This window comes from Dasypus novemcinctus, chromosome 12, assembly GCF_030445035.2.
Source record: "Dasypus novemcinctus isolate mDasNov1 chromosome 12, mDasNov1.1.hap2, whole genome shotgun sequence".
Taxonomy (NCBI): Eukaryota; Metazoa; Chordata; class Mammalia; order Cingulata; family Dasypodidae; genus Dasypus; species Dasypus novemcinctus.
The window spans coordinates 83,067,341-83,091,631 of record NC_080684.1 but is presented as its reverse complement, the minus strand read 5'-3'; the positions used below and the strand labels follow the sequence as shown (position 1 = coordinate 83,091,631).

The 24,291-nt window shown below is 38.5% G+C and overlaps 1 protein-coding gene across 9 annotated transcripts in view; it reads left to right on the top strand.

The window, feature by feature from the left end:
- The window catches only part of ANKS1B (ankyrin repeat and sterile alpha motif domain containing 1B), a 1,292,741-nt gene that overhangs the window by 970,911 nt on the left and 297,539 nt on the right, over positions 1 to 24,291 (top strand). For all 9 annotated transcript variants that reach the window (XM_058308590.2, XM_058308586.2, XM_058308588.2 and 6 more), the window contains exon 17: positions 2,058 to 2,210. In XM_058308590.2, coding sequence (XP_058164573.1) covers positions 2,058 to 2,210 — 153 coding nt within the window. The remainder of the gene's footprint in view (positions 1 to 2,057; positions 2,211 to 24,291) is intronic.

Genomic DNA, 24,291 nt, shown 5'->3' with positions numbered 1-24,291 from the left:
TTTCACTCTTGGGTTAAACACCCTGGGTCTCAAAGGAAAGAAATTGATAAATGTCATAGAGAATATGGCTCATATCATGGATAGGGCAGCAAGCTAGGGTTGAGGGAGATTTCTTTGAAAGTTTATATGGTTAGACACACACTGTCCAGTTCTTCTAGTACATGGAAGAGCTATATGGGATTGCCCTAAAGAATCTCTTCACCTTTCAGAAAGTGGTTTGTAGGCAGCTAATTCATGAGCTCCTTGACTGATCTTCAAGTTTTGTTTTACAAGAATATTTACAAAAGTCTGATGATAAATGAAGTTCAGACTCTAATGCAAATAATGAATTCACTGTAGCTTTAAAATAGAAGACTTTAAACATCAAAATGGAAATTAAACTGGGGAGTGGAACAACAGGAAAGAGGAAAGGAGAAAATGAACTTTAAAAAGGAGCAGTCTCTCTGATATGAAATAATTAGAATAAGGAAACTCATAGAGTCAGAAATTAGAATATAGGTTACCAAGAGATGGGTTGAGGGTAGGGAATGGGGAGTTAATGCTTAAATCATATAGTTTCTCTTTCAGGTGATGGAAAAGTTTTAGTAATGGATGGTAGTGATGGTAGCACAACATTGTGAATGTAATTAACAGCACTGAATTATATATTTGAATGTGGTTGAAAGGAGAAATTTTAGGTATGTGCTACTAGAATTTTAAAAATTTAAAAACCATAGGACTATACAACAGAAACAGTGAACCCTAACCTTGGACTATAGTTAGTCTAATTATAATAATATTCTTTCAGCAATTGTTACAAACGTACCACACAAAAATGTAAGGTATTAATAACAGACAGGGTATATGGGAACTCTGTATTTTCTGCATGATTTTTCTGTCAACGTACAAATTCTCTAATAAAAAAATGAAGGCATAAGGAGAATCTCAAAATGGAGAACCCTGCATAATGACAGAAAGTCTAACGTGTTTCAGATTAAAATCTGAATACCTGATGCCCAGACTAATCTTTTTCTCTGCTCGCAAATCAGAATCATATCGATTTCCAATAATATTTACCTCCTTGAATCTGAAGTAAGAAGAAAATCGATGTTGTGTTTTGCCCAGTTAGCTGTTCCCATCGTGAATTTTACTGAAGGCTCAAATCAGGTTTATGAGGTACCAACTGTCCTTAGGAACTAAAGTATTAAGATATATGGTATTACATGCAAGGCAGCATAAATTTTAGAAGTGAGTCACTTTAAAAACCAAGAACCACAAATTCAATTAAATTTTCAAATAAAAGATAAAGTACTAGAATAATCCATATGAATTTTAAACCCAGAAGTTTCTCTGCCTTAAATTACTTTCACACTCCAATTTAAACTCAGCAACATTATGTTGCTGTCACACTTCTTTGTTCTCCTAAAGTAAAAAGAAAAAAACATTCTGTATATAGCTGACAAAATAGGAGAGTGTCTGCCAGCATGTTCTGTATTCATGTCTAACATAATGTAGAGTCTATGCAGAACACATGGTCTAAAAACACCCCAAAGCCTCTTCTTTACTGGCTTAACACAGCAGTATGTTTTTCCAGCATGTTTGCACTACCTACAATACATATCTTGCATAAGCGTGGATTCCTTTTGAATGTTCAAGTCATGCAGTGTTTTCACATGCTTTATGTGCATTTGAATTATCACCCACATTTTTGGAAGTGCAATTCCTTCTGCCTTCAGCATTGAATTTAATACTGCTCAAATGACATCATTTTAAATTCCATCCAACAGAATGACAATAATGTCTATAACAGAAGTTTGACATATTTAGTTCTCTCAAATAGGGGGTTGATTTAGTAGCTAAATTGGAAATTCCTGAGTATATTTTTGAAAAGTAATTCAGTGTGAAAATTATTAATGGTTTAGAATTGTACATAAAGTGTTTTTATTTTTCCTCACTTCCTTATCCAGAGAGATCTGTTGCTTCATGTCAGATAAATTTCCAGGTGACAAAATGCATTCTGTTGTTGGAACACGAAGTTAGACAATTTCAGTTAATTCCACTGCCATTTTTTATTACAGATGAGACCCATCGGTCATGATGGCTACCATCCCACCTCTGTGGCTGAGTGGCTGGATTCCATTGATCTGGGAGACTACACCAAAGCCTTTCTAATTAATGGCTACACTTCGATGGACCTGTTGAAAAAAATCTGGGAAGTTGAACTTATTAATGTAAGTTGGTCTCTTAATGACACCTTAGCCAATCAACTTTGATAAATGAAATCTTTGTTATAGATGGGTGGTTTTTTTTTTCTTGTTTATAACTGTTTGTACCTCCAGCAAGGATTTAGAGATCTGCCTTCTGTTTTTACTATACATTTCCCTTGGCTTCATTCAAGATCCAGTCATTTTGTTTTGAAGTTTTGATATGGGGTACTAGAAGGAAAAGAGAGCATTTTCAAGGGGTTTTACATTATCCAAGAAAATCTTCAAAGTATTATTGGATTTTCCATTTTAGGAAATCTTGTCAGAATATGTTTAGGATACAGACATTATAACAAATAGGCTTCCATTCTGATCTTTGCTCATTGTCATTGTTAAAGATTAAAGTTACCATTTTTAGTTTTCTATCTCCATCATATTGCCTTGTCTCTATTCCTTAATTGCACATACAAACTCCATGCTTGAAGAGATTGCTTTTGTACTTATTAAATAGACTGCCATAATATCACATTTTAATTTTCAGAGTTGATGTCTAAACTTTTCTTGTCTCTGTTTTATGCTTAAACTTGACATCAACTTCCTATAAAAACTGACCGACATATGTTGCAATATGTTCAAGCCCAAAAAGATCAACTAAGCCTGTGTAAAAGACTTTGATATTTTCTCATTACATTTTACCTGCTATTCTCTTTCTAATGGGATAAATAAAGAAAAAATGATATAAAGATAGTATAAAGCTATCATGCATTCAAATTATATGTCATTATAAACATTTCTTTTCACAATGACTGTGAGCAATCTTCTAAAAGAATTTTAAAATTTTTATACTTAATATTCTGACTGACAAAAAGCATTCATGAACTGAAAGATAAAGCAAATAAATTTCTGCTGGTTCAAAATTGCTCTACTCTTCAATCCACTTTTTCTCCAAAAGTCCAGTCTGTGCATATTATGTCATTATTTATTTTAAATGTTGGTTATTATTATTAATTATTTTTGCATTAAAAGTCTGACATTATTTGAGTTCTTGTATCTAAAAGTCACTTTAAATGGACAAATTCTTGGCTCCTTCTTCTAATTTACCATAAGAAAACTTTGACTTTTTAGGAATTCTTATTCCCTCACAAAAGATCGTTTCAGAAGAAACTCACCCTCTGACTAAAAGCCCCGTGTTAACACTTTCTTGCACAATCTGTGTGGCAATGGAACTGAAACTATTACTTTTCAGTTGCATCAGACTGAAATTTCAGTTCTTCTCCAAGAACTAGACGCTCATTTCATGGCTACTCTGAAATTTGTTGGGCGGGGGTATCTTCCATAGATCTACCAAGCCACCCACCTTCCAAGCTGAATTGCATTCCAGTGAATGGTATAGATTGACAAATATTTTTATGCAACATCTTCTGAATAATATTGCTCCAACTGAAAGGCAGATACTTGCAGGAAGTAACACATGCTGTCTCTTTAAGAATTTTCCCTTTAGCTACACTTGCTATAATACGTTCTGACTTCACTCTGGGAAGAAGTGCCTGTTACAAGCTTTATAAGCCAGAGTCACTGTGTTTTAGACCGTAAGGCCAGATTTCTCTGACTTGGAGTAAGAGATATGTGTCTACCACCAACCCAATATATTTCCCTTAAAGTAAACATTGAATTTAAAATCCTTGTGACTTCTTTATGGGCAAGTTCACACTCTTGATGAGGAGGCCTTAACTCTGTAGATATATTTATTATGGACAAAAACTTATCTTCACCTTTGGACTTGGAAATCAGAAAACAAATCTTTATGCCAACTTGAACTGCTACAAGAGCAGTTCATTGGATGCTTTGGGTTGGTTTTTAAATGAGAGAAAAGCAGAAAACATGTGCCTTTTGACCTAAAAAGCTTTTGACTAGTCTCAAATTCAACATTTTCATTTGTTCCAATTAATGAAGGAAGCATCTAAATTTGAGACAATCTTATATATAATATATGAGCCCAATAATCCCGTATTAAATATGCATAGTTTGTTCTTCTCTAGCTTAATATACAATTACACTGATTCAGTGTAGAGCCGTTTAGTAAAGTTCGCATCCTAAACCATTGGAATTAATGGCTAGTTTTGGGTTTTTTTGGGAGAATTTTGCTATTTTTTTCTCATTTAAATAATACCCATGAACTTTATTAGTTGAAATTGATTTAAAGTGAAACATTTTTTATCATAATGCTTGAGGAAATGTGGAAATTTGGTTAAGTAAGGGTTATTTAACAAGTGCACGGTATAAATGGTTTTATATAAAAATATAATAACTGACCACACTAATGAATACTATTAATAATAGGGAAAATTGGGAAGGGGGCAGGGGTAAATATGAGAACGCTATACTTGCTGTATGACCTTTCTGTAAATATACAACTGCTCCAACAAAAAATAATAAATAATGCCTTCGTAGTCCCTAGTAAAAGTATAGCTGTAGGGAAGTGCATATGGCTCAAGCAGTTTGGTGCCGCCAACCACATGGGAGGTCCCGCGTTCAGTTCCTGAGACCTCCTAAAGAAGATGAGCAAGACAGCAAGTTGATGTGGCAAGCTGTCACAAAAAGATGACACAATGAAGAGACACAACAAGGAAACACAATGAGAGACATAGCAAGCGGGAGTGGAGGGGCTCAAGCTGTTAGACATCTCACTCCCACACAGAAGGTCCCGAGTTCTATTCCCAGTGCCTCCTTAAAAAAAAGAAGACAAACACAAAATAAACAGACACAGAGAGCAGGCAGCAGGCACAAACAGTAGGGGGGGGGGAATAAATAAAATAAATCCCTAAAAAATAAGTATAGCTGTAAATAAATGAGATTCCCTTCTCTCAATCCCTCCTTTTCCTGAATTTTAGATTTCTTCTTCCAACACTCACCTGAAGTCAAGAAGTCAAGGTCATAGCTAGCGAGGGGCAGAAGCAGACTATAAATACCACACAGTCTTGCTCTAGAGACCGTACACGTTTTCATACTGCTTTAAATCCTATGGTAGAACACATGATGAGGGAGAAGGTCTGTCTCCTGGAAAGTCTGATTAACTCCTAGAAGAAACTGAATAATAAAACTGGTTTCAGTTAAACATTGCTGTCCATCAGGAAATGCCTTATGTCCATGTATTTCAGTGTATCTGAAGCAAACTTTATGGAGACTTAATTCCTAAACTTGAAATTTCCAGGTTTGTCTTCTAGACATAATGATCCCCAAATTCCAATCCATGGATGGAATGGTTAAAGTTTCTGATTATAGCTGATTATAGCTTTATTATAGAAAACCGATACAAATAAGAATCCAAAAGAAGAGACATGGGAGGGTCTCAAATGCAAGCTTCCATGACCTTTCCTTGTGGAGTCAGAGCACTTCACCCTCCTGACACAGCAGTAATATATTTTCTCTATCATGGAAGCAGGATTGATAGAATCGATGTCCACTTTGTTGAAATCTGCAGTCCCCTTTTCCAATGAGTAGTTAATTTTAAAGAGACCAAATGACTTCAGAAGTTGTTGTTCTATGTAAAGAGAACTGATAAGTGTGGGCTGTCTTTGATACAGAAGTTTGCTGGTGGAGAAGAAGAAAGGGTGATGAGGCTGACTGCTAATAAAGTTTTAAATAACTCCAGGATTATGAAATAATATTGATTAAGCCTCCCCGTTTCACATGGCAAATATTCGTTAGACAAATATTAATATATTCTATGTGCATATAATGAGTTTCTCCAAAGCATTCCCATGAGAGAATAAAAACCCTACAAAATTGTGGCTTGAAAAATATAAATATTTTTGCAATTGTTATCTTCAAAGAGTCCCCAAAGTTCTTTTTCTTGCCATACTATGATATTGAAAAACAAGATTATTTGGTTAATCAGGGTTTTTGTCACAAAGCTACCTACTCTTTAGGAAGAATGGGGGAGAGTGGTGAGAATTCCATATCTCAATATCAGTATTGTCAGCAATGGAAATCAAGCCAAGAGAAACATTTTAAACATGCAGTATTGCCAGTTTTACAGGTCATGTGTGTTTAGCTTTGGAGAATGAAACATATGCCAATAATTATCCCTTTTAATCCTTTGTCTATGCTTTATACTCAGAAGCTGAAGTTGTACTGATAGCTCTGCTTTGCTCCTGTATCTGCCACTGTCATTTATAATACCATTAATACTACTTCCACTTTTGTAGCAGATATTTTAGTGTTAAACTATGAATAAGTAAAGAGAGATTGTCAAGTAAATTCTTCCTTCTGCAGATGCTAGCTGGATGAACCTCTAGCTTGAATTATAGCCCCTCCAAAAGCTTGTTAAAAGAATTAAAGACTAGTTAACAGCGCCTAAGTACATAAGTTTTGTTTTCCAACTTAGGTTACTCGGGCTTCCATATGGTATTACCATGTTTGTATAATAGTTCCTACTGCTATTGAAAACCTAAACAGCCCTGCCTAGGGGAAATTTTAAATAAAAGACCCACAGATTTTCTACATGAAATAAATGCATACAGATATGAAATTAAAAATAACATATTCCTATGAACCATACAAACACCTTGCTATCTATTTTCTAGATGCAAAAAAAAAAGTATTGAAAGAATTAAAAGCAATGTAAACTTTTCTTTTGACTGTGTACCTACAAAGTAGATTATGATAATACAAAATAAATATGAACATTATTCAATATATTAATTTCTTCCCATTGGCTTTACCATCTAAGGAAATAATTCCAGAAAAGAACCAATAATGAGTATTTATGGACAAGTGATGAAGCCTGTTTCCACATTTGTTTGGAAAACAAAGAAGAGTTGGAGCACATTTTTGGAAATTTTGACTTTTCCATGTAGCTTCCCACACAAAGGAAGAATTAACCCAAATTAGCATCTTGATCACTGATCCTATGACACTGCAGAAACCAAGCCAAAATTAAATAACTGGAAAATAAAATTTTCTTTAGATGTAAACAGATGTTCATTCTGGGATGTATGTGTGTTTTGTTGCTTATATTGGGGATGTAAACAAGAAAAGAGTCTGGGAAAGGGTTTAAAAAAAAAAAAGACATCAACCATATATAGTGTAAATTGAATGCCTAAATTTATTATAATTGAGATTGCCAGATTACTATAATGAACTTGCTCTGGATAAGAAATTATACAGAGTTTCTAGCATTGTTTTAAGGTCACAGTTAAAATTCCTCATAGATAAAATGGATCTATTCCAAAATATGCATTTTTATTTCTTCTGCCTGTCCCAGGCTTATGATATCCTACAGTATTAATAATGATAAAACTATTTATTGAATGGACAAAAAAAATCCAAGTCTTCAGACAGTCTTAAATCTTTGCTCACAAGAACAAAATCAGTTTTAAAAATCTCACTAGAGTGGCTGTTTGTTTTCTAAATGCCTTTGTGTATAGACAAATAAAATAACTTAGGTAGCAATACCCATTAAGTGTCCCATAAAAATTATTTCATAAGTCCCTTGAAAATCATTGGGACTTATTTTTGCAACAGTAATTTGATTAGAAGATCATTTGCTTCTTGCCTAATAGCTATTGAAACTATACTTAAATCATTCTTTCATTTAGAGCTGTCAGATATTTTTGCAATCCCATTCATTTAATTTCCACCTTCCGAAGGAAATTTTGTGATAATCTAATCATTAGAAGATGTACTGGGATGTTTTCAAAGGGGACTTTCTAATTTTGTGTTAAATCTTTAGTAATATGACTTCATTTGCTTTAAATACTATAGTGAAATAGTCCTATCAGTATCAAATTTGGACTCATTACCTGCTTTGAAGCTCTTATTTCATGATTAGCATTATAAACTTACACTCCTGCCTACCCTCCCCTCATTGCTATAGCTGCAATTAAATGTGCTCCCTAAAAATCTTTTTTGAATCATGCATTGAGTGTGTTTGTGTGTGTGTTGGATAAAGGCAAATGATAATAACGTAATTTATGCTCACAAACAAGAATAATCAGCAAATTCATAAATTGCAGGGGAGGAAGGGAAGCATAGATATTATAATTCCATTTCCAAATCCAATTAATTTAAGTAAAAGGTTATGTCTCCACTATAGGACATTAATAAATGAGAAAAATATTCATATTTCCACACCAGGGAGGCTACATCAGTCAACACTTCAAATGTTAATAACTTTAATCAAAGCCGTAGGCTTTAACTAAGTGACTAGATATGAGTATTCAAGTGTAAAACAAACTTTAAAAATTATCTGTAGATTTTAAGTATTTCATTTATACCCAATACTCAATGGATGATTAGATTTCAGACATTGCAACTAATGGTAAGTTGTCACACATACTATGTGAAGCTCAAATAGTGAGCAAACTAGACTTGGTAGAGTACTAACAGAAAGCAACTTTAGCACTGGGTCCTTCATTTAGCACATCACCCAGCATCCCCCACTCTTTCCTCCCAGCATCTACAAATCATATATATATTCAGCCCCCTTTCTGCTGAGGTCACTTCATTCCCTCAATTGAGGTCTTTTTTTTCTCTCTCTACGTCCCCCCATCCCAGCTGTCTGCTCTCTCTGTCCATTCGCTGTATGTTCTTCTGTGACCGCTTCTATCCTTATCAGCGGCACCAGGAATCTATGTTTCTGCACTGGGAATCTGTGTTTCTTTTTGTTGCATCATCTTGCTGAGTCAGCTCTCCGTGTGTGCGGTGCCATTCTTGGACAGGCTGCACTTTCTTTCGTTCTGGGCAGCTCTCCTTATGGGGCACACTCCTTGCGCATGGGGCTCCCCTACGCTGGGGACACCCCTGTGTGGCACGGTACTCCTTGTGCGTATCAGCACTGTGCATGGGCCAGCTCCACACAGGTCAGGAGGCCCGAGGTTTGAACCACAGACCTCCCATGTGGTAGGCGGACACCCTATCCACTGGGCCAAGTCCACTTCCCTCAGTTGAGGTCTTTTTGAAGAACCTAGAATTCTCTTTTGGTTGGGGTCTTTTTGAAGATAGCTTATGAATCGCACCTTTTCATGGGTTCACATCCAGATGGGAAACCCACATTCACTCTGCTAATGGACACGCAGTTCTTTCCTCACAATCCTTCAGGACAACTCTACATAGCCTCTCACATTTAGACTTTTTCAGAACATGTATCAGGTTAAAGATCCTAGAATACCCTCCCCAATCCCACATCTAAATTTCAAATTCTTCCAGGGATTTTCTTGAAGGTTCCCTAATGTGGCCCACATTTTGGGAAAAGCACATTTCCCATACAACAAGGACAGTCCTCTCCTAAATAATTACTCACTTTCCAGTGATTTTTTCAGCCTTTTCATGTGTGGCCTACAAGTTGGTGATGGACCAAGACTGGTTTTACTGCCTCCACTATCATTCAGCATGTTTTGCTTGTCCATCACCTATTATACTGCTCTCTCAGCTTTAAGGCCTGGACTTAAACTAGATATAAATATAATATAATGAAATGAACTTAACACCAAAACTTGATGAAATAATGTAGCTTCTCTTTTCCATTTAAAGCCAATTGGCAGTCTTGCAGTGCCTCAGCATCAATATTTAATGGAATAGACATTATTAAAGTGTTGATATTGGAATTAGTGTGCACACACACACACTCACAAAATGAAATTAAACAAGGTATTTTGGCTTGAGAAGATGGTCTTGAGCATTCAGTAATAAGTGAACTTCATGAAGAATCATGACCTTCTGATTATAGGCATTTATAATTCATCTCTCTGCAAAAAAAGGACAATCATGTTCTGATTCTCCAGAAATTTTTACTTTAAAAAGTTATTTTCATGGACATCTGGGTTTTTTCCACCCAGATCATGTTCACTCTTTTTAAAATAAACTTTTTATTTTGAAATAATTTCAAACTTACAAGAAAGTTGCAAAATTAATACAAAACCAATACAGAAATAAAAGCATTCCAGGTTTTTTTCCAAAGAAGCCACCTCCATGCCTTCCCCATTCCAGACCTGAACACATGACCTAGCCTAAGGGAAGCATGTCATTGCAACCTCTACTCCCAGGGGCTACAAAGTGTTCATCAGGACCAACTACGTAATTTGATGGGAGAAGTGAAATATGAAAATTCAGGTCCCCTAGGTCAAAAATTATCAAGAATCTCAAGATGGCAACAGAAGAGCAAATTTAGGAACCTTGTGCAACTGCAAAGTTTGCACCTCCATGAAGCCAGGCCTGCTCTTCATTCCCTTGTGTATGTCCATATCTCCATCTGGTGTCATTTTCCTTCTGCCTGAAGAGCTTCCTTTAATATTTTTAATAATGCAGGTCTGCTGATAATGAATTCTCTCAGCTCTTTTGTCTGAAAAAGACAAAGACTTTATTGTACCTTAAATTTTTGAACGATATCTATCTGGCTATAGAATTCTAGTTTAACAGGGTTGTGGTTTCTTTTTTTCTAGTACTTTAAAGAATTTAGTTCACTGTCCTCTCTTTTGCCTTGTTTATAGCCATAAATATGCTGTCATCCTTTTTTTCTGTTCTTCTGTACTTAACATATCTTTTTTACACCTGTCTGTGCTTAAGGAGTTCTACTTATGACTAGTTTTGAGTAATTTGATTATGATGTGATTTGTTGTCATTTTAATCATGTTCATTCTGTGTGAAGCTTTAGGGAACTTATCTGAAGTTTTTCCTCAATTTGGGAAATTTTGGTCATTATTTCTGCAAAAATTTTTTCGGACCCCCCTTTCTTCTTTCCTTTGTAGACTCCAATTACATGTATATTAGGCCATTAGCTAACTGATGCTCTATTCAGGTTTTTTTCAGTGACTCATTTGGATAGTTTCTATTGCTATGTCTTCGAATTCACTAATCTTTTTTCCTGTAAATATTTGATCTGATGTTTTTCCCATCTGGTGTATTTTTTCATCTCAAATTATAGTTTTCATCCCCAGAATTAGATTTGGGCATTTATATTTTTCATGTATCTATTTAACATGTTCAGTCTTCCCTCTAGCTTTATGAATATGTGGAATATAGTTATAACTGTTTTAATCTTCTTTTCTGATAGCAAATATGTCAGTTCTGGCTTGGTGTGATTGATTGATTTTTCTCCTCATTGTAGGTCCTATTTTCTTGGTCATTTGCATGTCTGGTAATCTTTCTTGCATGTCAGACCTTGTAGCTTTTCCTTTGTTGGGTGCTGGATATCTTTGTATTCTTATAAATATTCTTGAGCTCTGTTCTGGGATACTTTGATCTTTTGGGAGTCTTACTTTTAAGATTGGTTAAGCAAAAACAGAGCATCATTTAGTCTATGGATAATATTTCCCACTACTAAGACAAGAACTTCTGAATGCTTTACCAATACCCTATGATTTTCAAGATTTTTCCAGTCTAAATTGTGGTAACTATTTCTGGCCTGGTTTGAGCTCCAAGTACTAATCCCTCTAATTTTTTCAAGTGATTTTTTTAATCTAACTGTTTTATTTCTCTTCACTACTCAAGCAAATACCATGAAATAAGTTGGTTTAAACACTGGAAATATATTCACTCATGGTTTTGAGGCCAGGGGAAAATGTCCAAATTAAGGCATCATCAAGGCAATGCTTTCTCCATGAAGACTGGCATCCTTGGCTCCTCTGTCACATGGCAAGACACATGGCAATGTCTCCTGGTCTCTCCCTTCTCTTCCAGGTCCCAGTGGTATAGCTTCTTCCTTCCTGTAACTTGCTCTCTGTCTCAATTTCATTCTGCTTAAACAGGACCCCAGTCATAGGATTAAAACCAATCCTGACTGAGGTGAGTCACACTTACCTGATGTAGCCTCATGAAAAGGTCCTACTGACAATGAATTCACATGCACAAGAATGTAATAAATGTAAGAACATGACTTTCTGGGGTGCATACAACTTCAAGCTATCACCCTGGCCTCAGATGTTTTCCTCACATGTATGTGATGATCTGTACTCTCTTCTCTCTAGTCCTCTGCCCAGCAAACTCTAACCACCACCTTTCCCTAGACTCTCAGCTTCTTCTTCTCAATACAGGGAGCCTCTGGGCCCCTTCTGTGGTCTTCCCCCCTGCACCATGGCCTGGAAATTCTCTCAATTTAGTTGTGGTAGTTTGAGGCTTTTGTGGATTCCAGACAATTATGTTCTTAAATTAGTCCATTCCTGTGGGTAGGAACTTATCGTGGGTAGGAACTTTTGATTAAGTAACTTCAATAAGGGCCTCTGATTAGATTACTTCGGTAAGGTGTCATCCAGGGTGGGTCTTAATCCTCTCACTGGATTCCTTGGTATACAGGATGAATACAGAGAGAGGGGGCAGCAGAGAGAATCCCCCAGAAGCTGAGAGAGAAAGTTTCAGAAGCCAGGAGCTGAAATCAACAGAATTGGGAGAGAGAAGGCCACAAGAGTGGAGAGAAAGCTGGAGGAAGCCAGGAGTTGAAAGCAAGGAGACCAGAGCTGAAGGGAGAGAAGCAAAGGCTGCCATTGTGCCCACCATGTGGCAGGGGCAGGGTTAGCTGGCAGCAGTGTCTTCAGGGAAAGAGCTTCGCCTGATGCCTTGATTTGGACATTTTTCTCAGCCTCAGAACTGTTAAGGTTATAAGTAAATAAATCCACATTTTAAAAGCCAGCCCATTTCTGGTATATTGCCATGGTAGACTTAAGCAAAATAAAATAGTAGTAAACGAAGGCAATTGTAAAACTCACTTTGTTTCCTATCTCTTAGAGATCACCTTCCTTCATTTTCTAATGCATAATGTCTTGAAAACCATTGTTTCATATATCTGGTCTGGATTTTTAGCTATTTCAGGCAAGAAGGTACATACAGTCCCTGTTCCTCCATCTCAGCTGGAAGCAAAAGTCCATGCTACTTATTTTAGGCCCCATGCCTAAATAATCAAATAAAAATCTTTGATGGTAAGACCAGGGTGTCAGGAGTTTTGTAAAACCTACCCCACCCCCACCCCGGGAAAACCACTGCTGTAATCAGTGAAGATCCACTAAAAGAATTTAATCAGGGCAACAACATGATCAGAAGCAGAAGGGGTCAGAAGCCTGCACACTCAAAAAGGAGGAGCAGACTGTGAGGGAAGGAGCTGAGCCAGGCAATTCTACCAGACAGCAGTTTTCAGCCATAAGTGTAGTAGGTGTGGCAGCAAAAAAACCCTGTATGCCTCTAGAACTTGACGATATTCCTGAATTAAAGATCCATAAATATGGAGTCAGGTTTTATCATTATAACTGATATGTTAAGAACGGGGTAAATTATGGTCAGTGTATTCCAAAGGAGGCAAGGAATATAAGATATTTTCAGAAATGCTTTTCAACAGTGGCTGAAACTGTTTCAGTTTGACTCTGGAAGGGCTAAGTCTTGGTTATGTGAAATTTTTACTTGCTATTTATAAAGTAAAGCGTAGGACATATAGTGCATGACAGGGTTTCAAATACACCCTCTCTACCTTCATCTTTATATCATGGAATCAGATTACTTGACATTGAGTCTTGTACCTGCTACTCAGTATGTGACCTTAAAAAAGTCACCTACACTTTGGGCCTCAGTTTCCATCCGAAAACAGACAATAGTAATATCTTTCCTGCCAGTTCCATAGGTTTCCTCTGAGACTCAAAATTAAATGAAAGCTTTTTATTATCGAATGCATTCACTTCTCTTCCTTTTTTTTTTTTTTTTGCCTTTATTTTTTTTTTCCTTGTCTCTCCTCTAGATCACTCTCCCAGAGTTAGGCTGGGAGCTGGCCAACCGCCTGAGAGCATGTTTTTTTGAAGTAGCTTAATTGCCATTTGCTTCTTCCTTCAAGTACTTGCCAGTGGAACCATAGATAGCCCTGTTTAATGTACAAACTCAGACCTCCAGGAACTAAGGCTAAGCTGCTTTTTCCTCCATTCCCAACTCCAGTCCCTTTTATCTGACTTAGCCTCTCAGCCTCCCAGCTTGGCCTACCAGGTTTCATCTTTTGCTGCCAGCCCTGAGCAAACCCTTACCCTTTAGTCCTGGTCAATTTTCTTTCCACTCCTGGAGAGGGTGGATGTGAGGAGAGACTCCCTGCTTTGGGTAGCGACATTCAGGTAGAAGGTGCTGAGGGTCTTTCCCCCACCCTGCCCCTGCCCCTTTCCTTTCTCACTGTAATTAGGTATATAGTTGCAAGTATTTTTTCCCCAACTACATACACACTGACCCTCAGCACTGAGCCTCAGTACAACCCTAAGGCCACTCAGTCCTCTTTATTTTCGAAGCAGAGGACCTTAGAGCAGAGCAGGCTAGTAGTGGCCCAGAGGTTAGGAATGTACTCATTCTCAACCTTTCATCCATAAATTTATACCCTTTTAAAGTCTGTTCCACAGTTTCAACTTGATGACCTGCTGATGTGGGAACTTCTGGTTTCTTTTTGAAATACCTTAGTATTTCACTGAAACTCCTCCTTTTAAATAAATAGTATTATCCATTATAACCAGTTAACATTTTATTCTATATTTTGCCCATATTTCTAATATGGTATGAGGACTTAGATTTCTTTAAGAAATCTTTTCTGGGGATATTTAGTGCAAATCCTGTTGCTAAAGAGATCCAGCTATGCTGCTGCTAAATAGGTAAATATGGTAAACAACCCTATGCTTCTAGGAGCTTTGAGAGGGGAAATATTCTAATGGATTATTCTATAGTGTAGAAAAGAAAAAGGGAAAAGTCCTCTATAAATGCAAACGCATGCATTAAATACAATTACAATACTTTAACATGCTATTCTGATGAAGAATGTTTTGGGTCTTACCCGAGAGATCTGAGATCATACTGAAAAGACAAGCCTCTAAGTTCTTAGGAGAAAGGGAAGCCAGGAAAGGCTTTCTTGTTGCAAGAAAACTATTAAGAATTTTGTGGCAGTGCTCCAGGGTATTCACCAAATGCAATGAATGTGGGCACTGCGAGGAGGGGATGGGGTGGGAAGTGGGGTATATAGTGAGAACCTCTTATGCTTTTTATGTTTTTCAACACATTGTTTTGTGTGATCTATTTTTCTTTTTTAAAAAATGTAAGCGAAAGAAAATAATTTTTGAAGGCTGGCATACGAGCTGCCATAGACGAGATTGACAATAAGTACAGATTTGAGATTAAATCATACACATTAACATTATCATCAAGATAGCTATACATGATTAATGTTAGAATAAGCCCACTACGCACATAATTAGAAGCTGGAAAGGAGAGCTATGATAGGTGATTTTGTATTAAGGTAGATGGCTTACTATTTATATCTGCTTTAAAGATGTTTAAAGTTGTTTTAGAGTTTGTTTAGCTATTTTAATAAAGAGATATGCTGTGTTAAATTAGAAATCTGTTCTTTCAACTTCTTTTTGAACTCAAGCAAAGAGTTATTACCTTGAAACTCAAAAAGCACGCAAATTGCTTACCGTGCGGAACTTATGCCTAGCACCCTGCCGCCACCTGGTGGCCGAATACCTGAAGTGCAGGGCGAGATACAAAAGCATGAAGCAATTTCTTAGATGCAGAAACAAACCGCAAAACAGAAATGATTCGGTGCCAATTTTCTATCACCTCCTATTTCCAGCATTAATCTAATAACACATGACCCAGGAGAGGTTTTTTTGTGCACATTCAGTCAAACACTAAATTCAAACACAATAAAAAACTGTTTAACACAATGAGAAAACCTCTCTTCTGTGCATTCTACCAGTTAGATTAATTTGGGATAGCAGTGTCCTTTTAAGTATGTGTAAATATCATTTAGTAGAGTCTTAGCTTTCCATAACTTATCTTTATGGTATAATTAGATTTCTTTTTTTTTTTTCTTTTTTTTTAAAGATTTATTTATTTATTTAATTCCCCCCCCCCCCCCCCTTCCCCTGGTTGTCTGTTCTCGGTGTCTATTTGCTGCGTCTTGTTTCTGTTGTCGTCAGCAGCACGGGAAGTGTGGGCGGCGCCATTCCTGGGCAGGCTGCTCTTTCTTTTCACGCTGGGCGGCTCTCCTCACGGGCGCACTCCTTGCGCGTGGGGCTCCCCCACGCGGGGGACACCCCTGCGTGGCGCGGCACTCCTTGCGCGCATCAGCGCTGCGCATGGCCAGCTCCACATGGGTCAAGGAGGCCCGGGGTTTGAACCGCGGACCTCCCATATGGTAGACGGACGCCCTAACCACTGGGCCAAAGTCCGTTTCCCTAGATTTCTTAAAATCTGAATAGAATCTTTATTTGAAACAAATAAACAATAAACTATTGCATAGTAGCTGTGAGGAAAATGTAAGTACTTTATACTTCTTACCCTCCAAATGGGAGTATAACCATCTACAGTAGCCAGATGAAGAGCAGTATTAGGGTGAACTAAGTATAAAAGTGGTTTCAACATCCCAAATCAGAACACAGCATTTTTTCCTGATTGGGCAGTAAGTGCTAGCAGAACAGCTGGAGTGGATAGAGCAGTAGAGTGAATGGGAAGCAGAAAGGGTTAACAATACTGGCTATGGAAGCAATCTTCCTGGGTTTGAATCCCTACTTTGCTTCCTATGGTTCTACTAGCTTGAACAAGTCACTTAACCTTCTCTAAGCTTCCATGTCCTTGCCTTTAACATGTTGACAATAATATAATCTTTCGTCTAGATAATATTGTGGTCAGGGTTAAATAAAATATTCCAATAAAGCATTTTTCACAATGCTTCTCAAATAAAGAGCACACGATATTTATTTAAAGAAGGCCAAATGATAAGGCAGCTTCCAAGTTCGTAAGATTTATAGCAAGAGTTATCATTTATCCATTGCCACAATAATGCTATGTAACAATCTGTACCAAAACTCAATGGCTTAAAGCAATAAGCATTTGCTTAGCTATGAGTCTGTATGTCAGCTCTTTTGGCTGGGCCGGGTTGGATAGTTCTTCTGGTCTGAGTTGGCTCTGGTCCACTGGGGTATGAAATTCAACTGGGGTAACCTGATTCCACTCCATGTGCTCCTCTAGCATGCTATTCTAGAACTTTGCACATTCTAATGACAAACATAGAAAAGGCAGGAGAAAAACAAAAATGTGCCAGCACTTTTTCAATCCTCTGCTTGCATCATATCTGCTAACATCCTATTGGCCAAAGAAAGCTATTTGGCAAACTCAGAATCAAGTTGAGAGGGAGAAAATATATTTCTCCTCTTGAATGGAGGAACTGCAAATTCACATAGTAGATGACTTGGATGCAGGGAAGGATAAAAAATTAGGGCCATTAATGTAATCAATCTACTATAAAAGAGATTTGATTAGAGAAAGGAAGACAGAATTTTAGAGGTATGAACTGGATGGTCTTATCATTTCTAAGACCCCAGTCACAATATGTAAAATCAAAACAATCTCAGAAAATCGTAGGTGATTAAAGTGCTAAAGTGTGGAAACTCACAGGAAAAAGAAAATACCTGGGTGGAGATTAAGTATATGGAAAATTGGGAGATAGGAAGCCCCACCCAAGATTCAATAATGAGAGGATAATAATTTAGATGAAAATCTGATAATAATGGAATTGCTAGATCTATTAAAAGCTGAAAAAATGTTTATTGAATTAATTGACCATCAAATTAAATTATTTTAGAAAATTAAACTCTAAAGTATTTGTCTAATGGAAAGTCATTTTCACGCCTTGCTCAAATATTTGTTGCGCATCCAACTCTGGGCTCAGAGTGGGTATCGAACAAATATTTTTTAATTGCTTCTGGTTCATTGAGTAAATTGACTCCTCTAGACAGGCATAGGGAATTACAGTAATGATAACAATAATAGGGGTGTTAGTACCTCCTCCTCCACCTTCCCCTTCATTAAAAGTAAATCATGATCAAGATTGTCCTCAGATGTCCTTTCCCCAATGCTCTGTGTGGTAGAGTGACTTATGTATCCACTCAAAAGACAGGTTCTTAATCTTAATCTGTGGTCCTGTGGGTATGAATCTATTTTTAAATAGGATCCTTTGAAGATGTATTATCAGTTAAGGTGTGGAGTCATTTGTGAATAGGATCATCTAAGATGCCAAACTGAATCAGGGTGAACCTTAATCTATATTATTGGAGGTCTTCAAAAAACTTGAGTCAGAGAAAGACACAGAAAGAGATCAAGAACATTGAGGCAGAGATACAAACCAAGGAACCCCAAGGACTGCAGCAAGTCAGCACCAGAATGCTACAGACATTGGCAAACATGGGTTTGCCCATGCCTAGATTTTGGACTTCTGGCCTCTGAAACTGTGGGCCAGTAAATTGTTGTTTAAGCCAGCCCATTGTGTGGTGTTTGTCATAGCAGCCTGGAAAACTAAGACAGTATGTTCTCAGACAATATGTAAAGAATTAGCCTGGCATCTTCAAGTACTTGGCTGCCAAGTCTATGACTTCTCTCCCGAGGTCGAGGCTCTCAGTCCCCATGTCATCTCAAGATCATTATTTCACCCACAGAGGAGAAAACCTGCTCTCTCCTTTACATTCTCTCTCTCAGTAAAGAAGAGGCACTATGGAGTAATGGGGGAAACGAAGGGCTTTGGCACTCAGCTGCCAGGATTTGAGTCCTGGCCCTGCCTTTTTCATGATTATTAACCACTGTCAGCTCCATCAGGGTGTGACTGATTTCCTTCATTCCTGAATCTGCAGCTCCTGGAGCAATGTCTATAAGCAACGGTAAATATTTGCTGACTGACGTGAGGTCATTATGTGTGAGGCAGGCTTCTAAGTGCTTAAATATATTGATATATTTCATCTCAACTTAATATGGGATATTCTCATTTTACAGATGAAGTAGCATCTAAAGAGATGTGGTTGGGTTTTGATGAGAAAAGCCAATAGTCCCTGCTATTTTACCTTCCCAAATGTCTTGCACCATGATAGGTAGACTAGGCTCACGTTGAAACACACCTCTGACAGCAAAATGAAAATCCACAATCTTTTCCCATGTGTTCTAAGTCTTACAGAAAATTTCCCAATACTGATGGCCATGATGGCTGCCTTGGGTAGCTCCACTTCTTTCTTATGGAGCCACTGGATACCACATGTTGTTCAAAATGAACACCGATGTGATTTATGGGGTACACAGCCATAAAGCTCCCATACCACTACTGCATACACACACATGTGCACACACATACATGCATACACATACACAAAGAGAGCCAGCCCTGCCCCTTTTACAACCTCCCAGATGCAAAATAACTGAAATACCTTTATTTCTCTTCAGAAATTGTACTAAAGAAGGGAAAAAAGCCCTGTGCCTCTACCTACTTCATAGTCTGTTTTCCTTTGGAGCCTGGAGGGGTAGGATGAATTGGAAAGGCTCAAAGTAAGTAAGCAAACCCCAGGAAGTATTCTTTCCTCGACCCTCTCCCAAAAATAAATACATAGAAAAATAGATCATACATTTCCTTGCAACTGGCTGTGGCAGAGAAAGAGCAAGTTACAAGGCAAATGCCACCAGAGAGAACTAAGTCTATTAGTCATACCCACTTACTGTGAACTACTGTGATCAGAAAATCAGCTGACATATAACTTCACTAAGAAGTAAAGAATTTGGTGCTTTGAATGTGGAGAAGTGGGGAGGATGATTCAGAACAAATTTAGAAATACAGAGAAGCTCTAGGGGGAAAGCTGGCTTGGGTGGACTGCTTCACCATAAAGCAAGGCAGCAGGGTGCAAAGTGTCTGGACTTGGATGAGATGGACCTAATTCAAGTTCTGGTTCTGTCTTAGTTTACCATCTGCTAAAACAAATACCATGCAAAGGGTTTGCTTAAACAACAGGCATTTATTGGCTCACTGTTGTGAGGCTAAGAGAGTTCCAAAAATCAAAGTGTCAGCAAGGAGATGCTTTCTCCCTGAAAACTAGCATTCTGGCACTGGCTGCCAGGAATCCTTGGTCCTTGGCTTTTCTGTCACATGAGAATGCATAGGGCAACATCTTCTCCTTTCTTTTTCCAGTTCCATTGACTTCCAGCTCCTGTCTCCTACCTGTGCTTTCTCTCTGTGGCCTCCTCTTAAGGCTTCCAGTAATAGGATTAAGACCCACCCTGATTCAGTTGACCACACCTTAACTAAAAACGAACACCTTCAAAAGGTCCTATTTGCAATGGGTTCACCTCTGCAGGAATGGATTAAATTAAGAACATGTTTTTCTGGGATACAGAATTCAATGGACCACCGATTCCTTACTTCCTCTGGGGCAAGACATTTAACCTTTATAACAGCCTTATCTTTACTTGGGTTCATCTTCTCACCCTCATCCCCCACCAGGCAGGAAGCTCAGTGAGGACTGACCTCAGAAGGTTGTGTTGTATATCCACCCCCAATGCCTTTAACAAAGCAGTTGCTTAAAAGTATATCCTGACTGCATTTCTGACAGGGGATGAATAAGGAAAGGAATGCCACAGAAGGAGCCACAGAGAGGCAAGGTCATCAGAAATGAACTTCACCTACTTGACAGAGGGTCTGGAACAGCACCCTCTTGTGTGGCCCTGAATACCATCTCAGTGCCCCTGCCACTGGATGGGGATGCCCAGCAAGCCAGGTAAAAATGCTTAGGTTGAAATACAGACTACCCTATGTAAGTATTTATGAAGCCCTCAGTTTGGCCAAAAACCATATAACTAAGGATCTGATATATAAACGGGTATATGCAGTATTCATATTGAATGCAAATATTTATTGGACACCTACTCCATGCCACATGCTGCTGTAGGCTCTAGAAATACAGTGGAGAATAAAATCAACAAAGCTCCTACTCTCGTGAAGCTTACATTCTAGAGAGGCACACAGACAATAAACAGGCAACGAGTATATAATATGATGTCATAGTGACCAATGCTATGAAGAAACATAACACTGTGGGAGACACAGTAGATCTTAGAGAGGGTGGTCAGAAACACTGCCCATGAGGAGGTGGCACTAATCAGAGACCTGAATGAATGAGGGACTAAACCAGGCAAAGATCAGCTTTCCAGGCTGAGGGAACAGCAAGTGCAAACACCCTAAAGCAAGAGCAGCAAGGAAGGCAGTGTGGCCATAATGGCATCAGCAAGGGGAAAGACTGGTGGAAAGGATGTCAGAGGCACAGCCAAGAACCAGGTACGGAAGGCCATGCAAAGGGCTTTGAATTTGATTCTAAATGTGAGTGCAAGCCACTGGGCGAGTTTTGGGTAGGAGAGCAATGGGGTTGAGTTTATGTTTTAAAGGCTCGATGGCTGCCATGGAAAGAATAGATCTTGAGGGGCAATGAGCACACGAGTGACGGGAAAGTCTAGTTGGGAAGCTCCTCTTCCAGGAGTCAGGACAAAGGATGACAGAGGTTGTGGTGAGGAAGGCGAGAAATTATGATTCAGGATTTATAATGAAAGTGGAGTTGATAGTATTAGCTGGCAGATTAGATATTGATTGTAAGAGAAGAGGAGAGGATAAGTCAGAGGGTTTTGGCCTGAGCTATTGCTTGAGAATGAGGCTATCAGGGGAGGAAAAATTTAGCTGGAGGATTCAAGAATTCTGTTTTGTACATGATGAGTTTGAGCTACGTGTGAGACATTAGAGTGGATGTGTTCAGAACAATGATATATAAGGAGTTTGTAGATCTTTGCTTTTAAACCAAACAATACTACTAACAATCATGATCTAGGACTGAGGGAAACCAGTGTGTGGCCAAAACCATTTCTGCACTCTACAGAAAGGTTATATGATCATGCAGAAGCTTTGTACAACAAACACTCGGTCTGGGGTTTTGGTCAGAGAGGTGGGCCCTTCTCCATGGCCACACACCAGGCAGCACGTCCTTAGCGACTGACCTGCTATCTGTCAAGGAACTGGCTGCCTCTTTAAGGCAGTATCCTGGAGTAGAAATAAGAGAACGACTGGAGACCTTAACAATCCGCCCAGGCTTCATACACAGTGATTGACAGTTTGCCCGCAGCAGAGCTGTGAATTATTCCATCACTTTCCAGCTCTGCTCAGTCTGCTATTTCCCAATGATCTGAGAGCACTTTAAGTGAAAAAATCCTCAGAGCCTTTGGCCCTGACTTTTCAAAAATCATACATTAAGACACAGTGACCTTCTTAAATTGAATTTTTAAAAATTGCTAAATGAAATTTTCTTATTTTTCAATATGATCACTCATTTCACAATCATCTGCGTATGCTTCACAGTTTTCTAAGTACTTAGATGCTTTTGACCAAATCTAGTTCATCACCAAGGGTATCAAGTTGCCCTAAGAATGCTTTGCTCAGTCTGCCATAGCCTTGAGGCAGAATGGTGAGGATTTAAGTTTTCAAGTGAATAGATCTCTGGTAATGTGAAAATGGGCTTCAGAGATATTTGGTATATAATGGGATAAGAGGGTCTCGAATCTGCACATCCTTAGTCATCTGAAGACAAATATCTGCTCTGTCCCACTGTATATCACTGAATCTAAAGTGCCTTCTATGATAAGACATATCCTTAAGAAAGAAAGCAAATGCTTACAATCAAACTATGACACCATGCTTTATGGTGATCTTTCCAGTACATAAACCTGCCCCAACAGCCTCACTCAGCTTTAGTATGGCTTTCATTTAGAGGGATTTATCCGTTTCTCCTGCCTTTGCTGACTTCTATGACATGTAATGTGTTATCTTCACGTGTATCTCAGTAGCAAAACATGAAATGGCTTTCATCCATTTGTGGCTACCTTCCTAGCTTCAGTCCCATAGAACATGTAGTTGCTGCTTTGCAAGAAAATATTTAATTGCAATCTCTTCTCCAATATCAAATTACGACCTCCCTATTCTGCTTGTACCTTTCTAAGTATCAACTATCAGTTCAAATTAATACCAAATCATAGTGTCATCTCTTTAAATACACTTCAATAGCAATTATACTCTCACATGTAGCATCAACAATCCCCCAGATTTAATTGAAGTGAAGACAGAATAAAGAACTATGACCAACTGTGTGCACAGGTGATGACACCCATGTCACAGCAATTGTGAGGCTCTGTTGATTGTAGAGATGGTAAATGAGGGCGAGATATGTGTGAAAGAAATAAGGTATATTAGATTAGAATCAATGGAATATGGTCTATGCAAGGCTTTATGGGAGCAAACAAATGAACAAAATAGTTCAGGTCCTCAGTTATTATTTTCCTTTTGTTTAGGGAAAAATTTTCTCCCATTCATTGTCATTTCCATAGATATAAGATGATATTGTTCTCCTATACCAAGAGAGACATTAGATTCTGTCAGGATGTGTCATGGTAGTTGTCAGGGGTTGGCATGGCTGGCTCATGCTGCTGAAGTCCCTCATGTATTTCTTGCTTTGAAATTACTGTGCACGTACTGAAATCACTCTGCACATACTGAAACTATCAAGATCAGCCCCAAGGACTGGAGATGCTGGCGCTGTGAGGCTGGAAGACTTGAAGAGAGGAAAAGGCAAGGCCCACTTGGGACATCAGTGCGGCGGGGAGGCTGGGAGAGCTGCTGTGGAGACAGGCTGTCGGTCAGGATGTGCCTGGGCAGCTTTCCCGGGGCGGGGTCTTGGCTCCTTTCAGACCACAACAGAGAGGCCAAATGCCCCTTCCACAAACCTGGCCATCACTACGTGCTTAGCCTCAAACCCAGTTGCTTTTTCCACTTCTTCCTGGTATGGACTTGCTCTGATTCTAGACTGGATATCTGCAGATTCTGTGCAAACTCCAAGCTCTTTCCTGCCTCAGGACCTTTATACGCTTGCTCTTCCCTCTGCCTCGCTCACTCGTGTGCTTCTTTACCCTTCTCCTTCCCCATCATCTCGGCTCAAGCCTTACCTCCTGAGGTCAGGGCCTAACTCAGCCACCCAAACCAAAGGAGAATATCCCCATCCTCTGTCGGTTCCCATCACGTTACCCCCATGTTTGTTTGTTCGTTTGTATTTATAGCTCTTATAAAAGTGAGAGCTCGTATCACTATCTGAAATCTCATCACTGGGGAGACTTCATCAGTCTTTGTAAATGGCCAGTTTCCCTCACTGGAATGTACACTCCCCTCTGCATCCCCAACACCTGGGACACATAGTAGATACTCAATAAACATTTGATCAATGAATGAATAGATAAACTCAACTTGATTCCTATCCTATCACTAGTG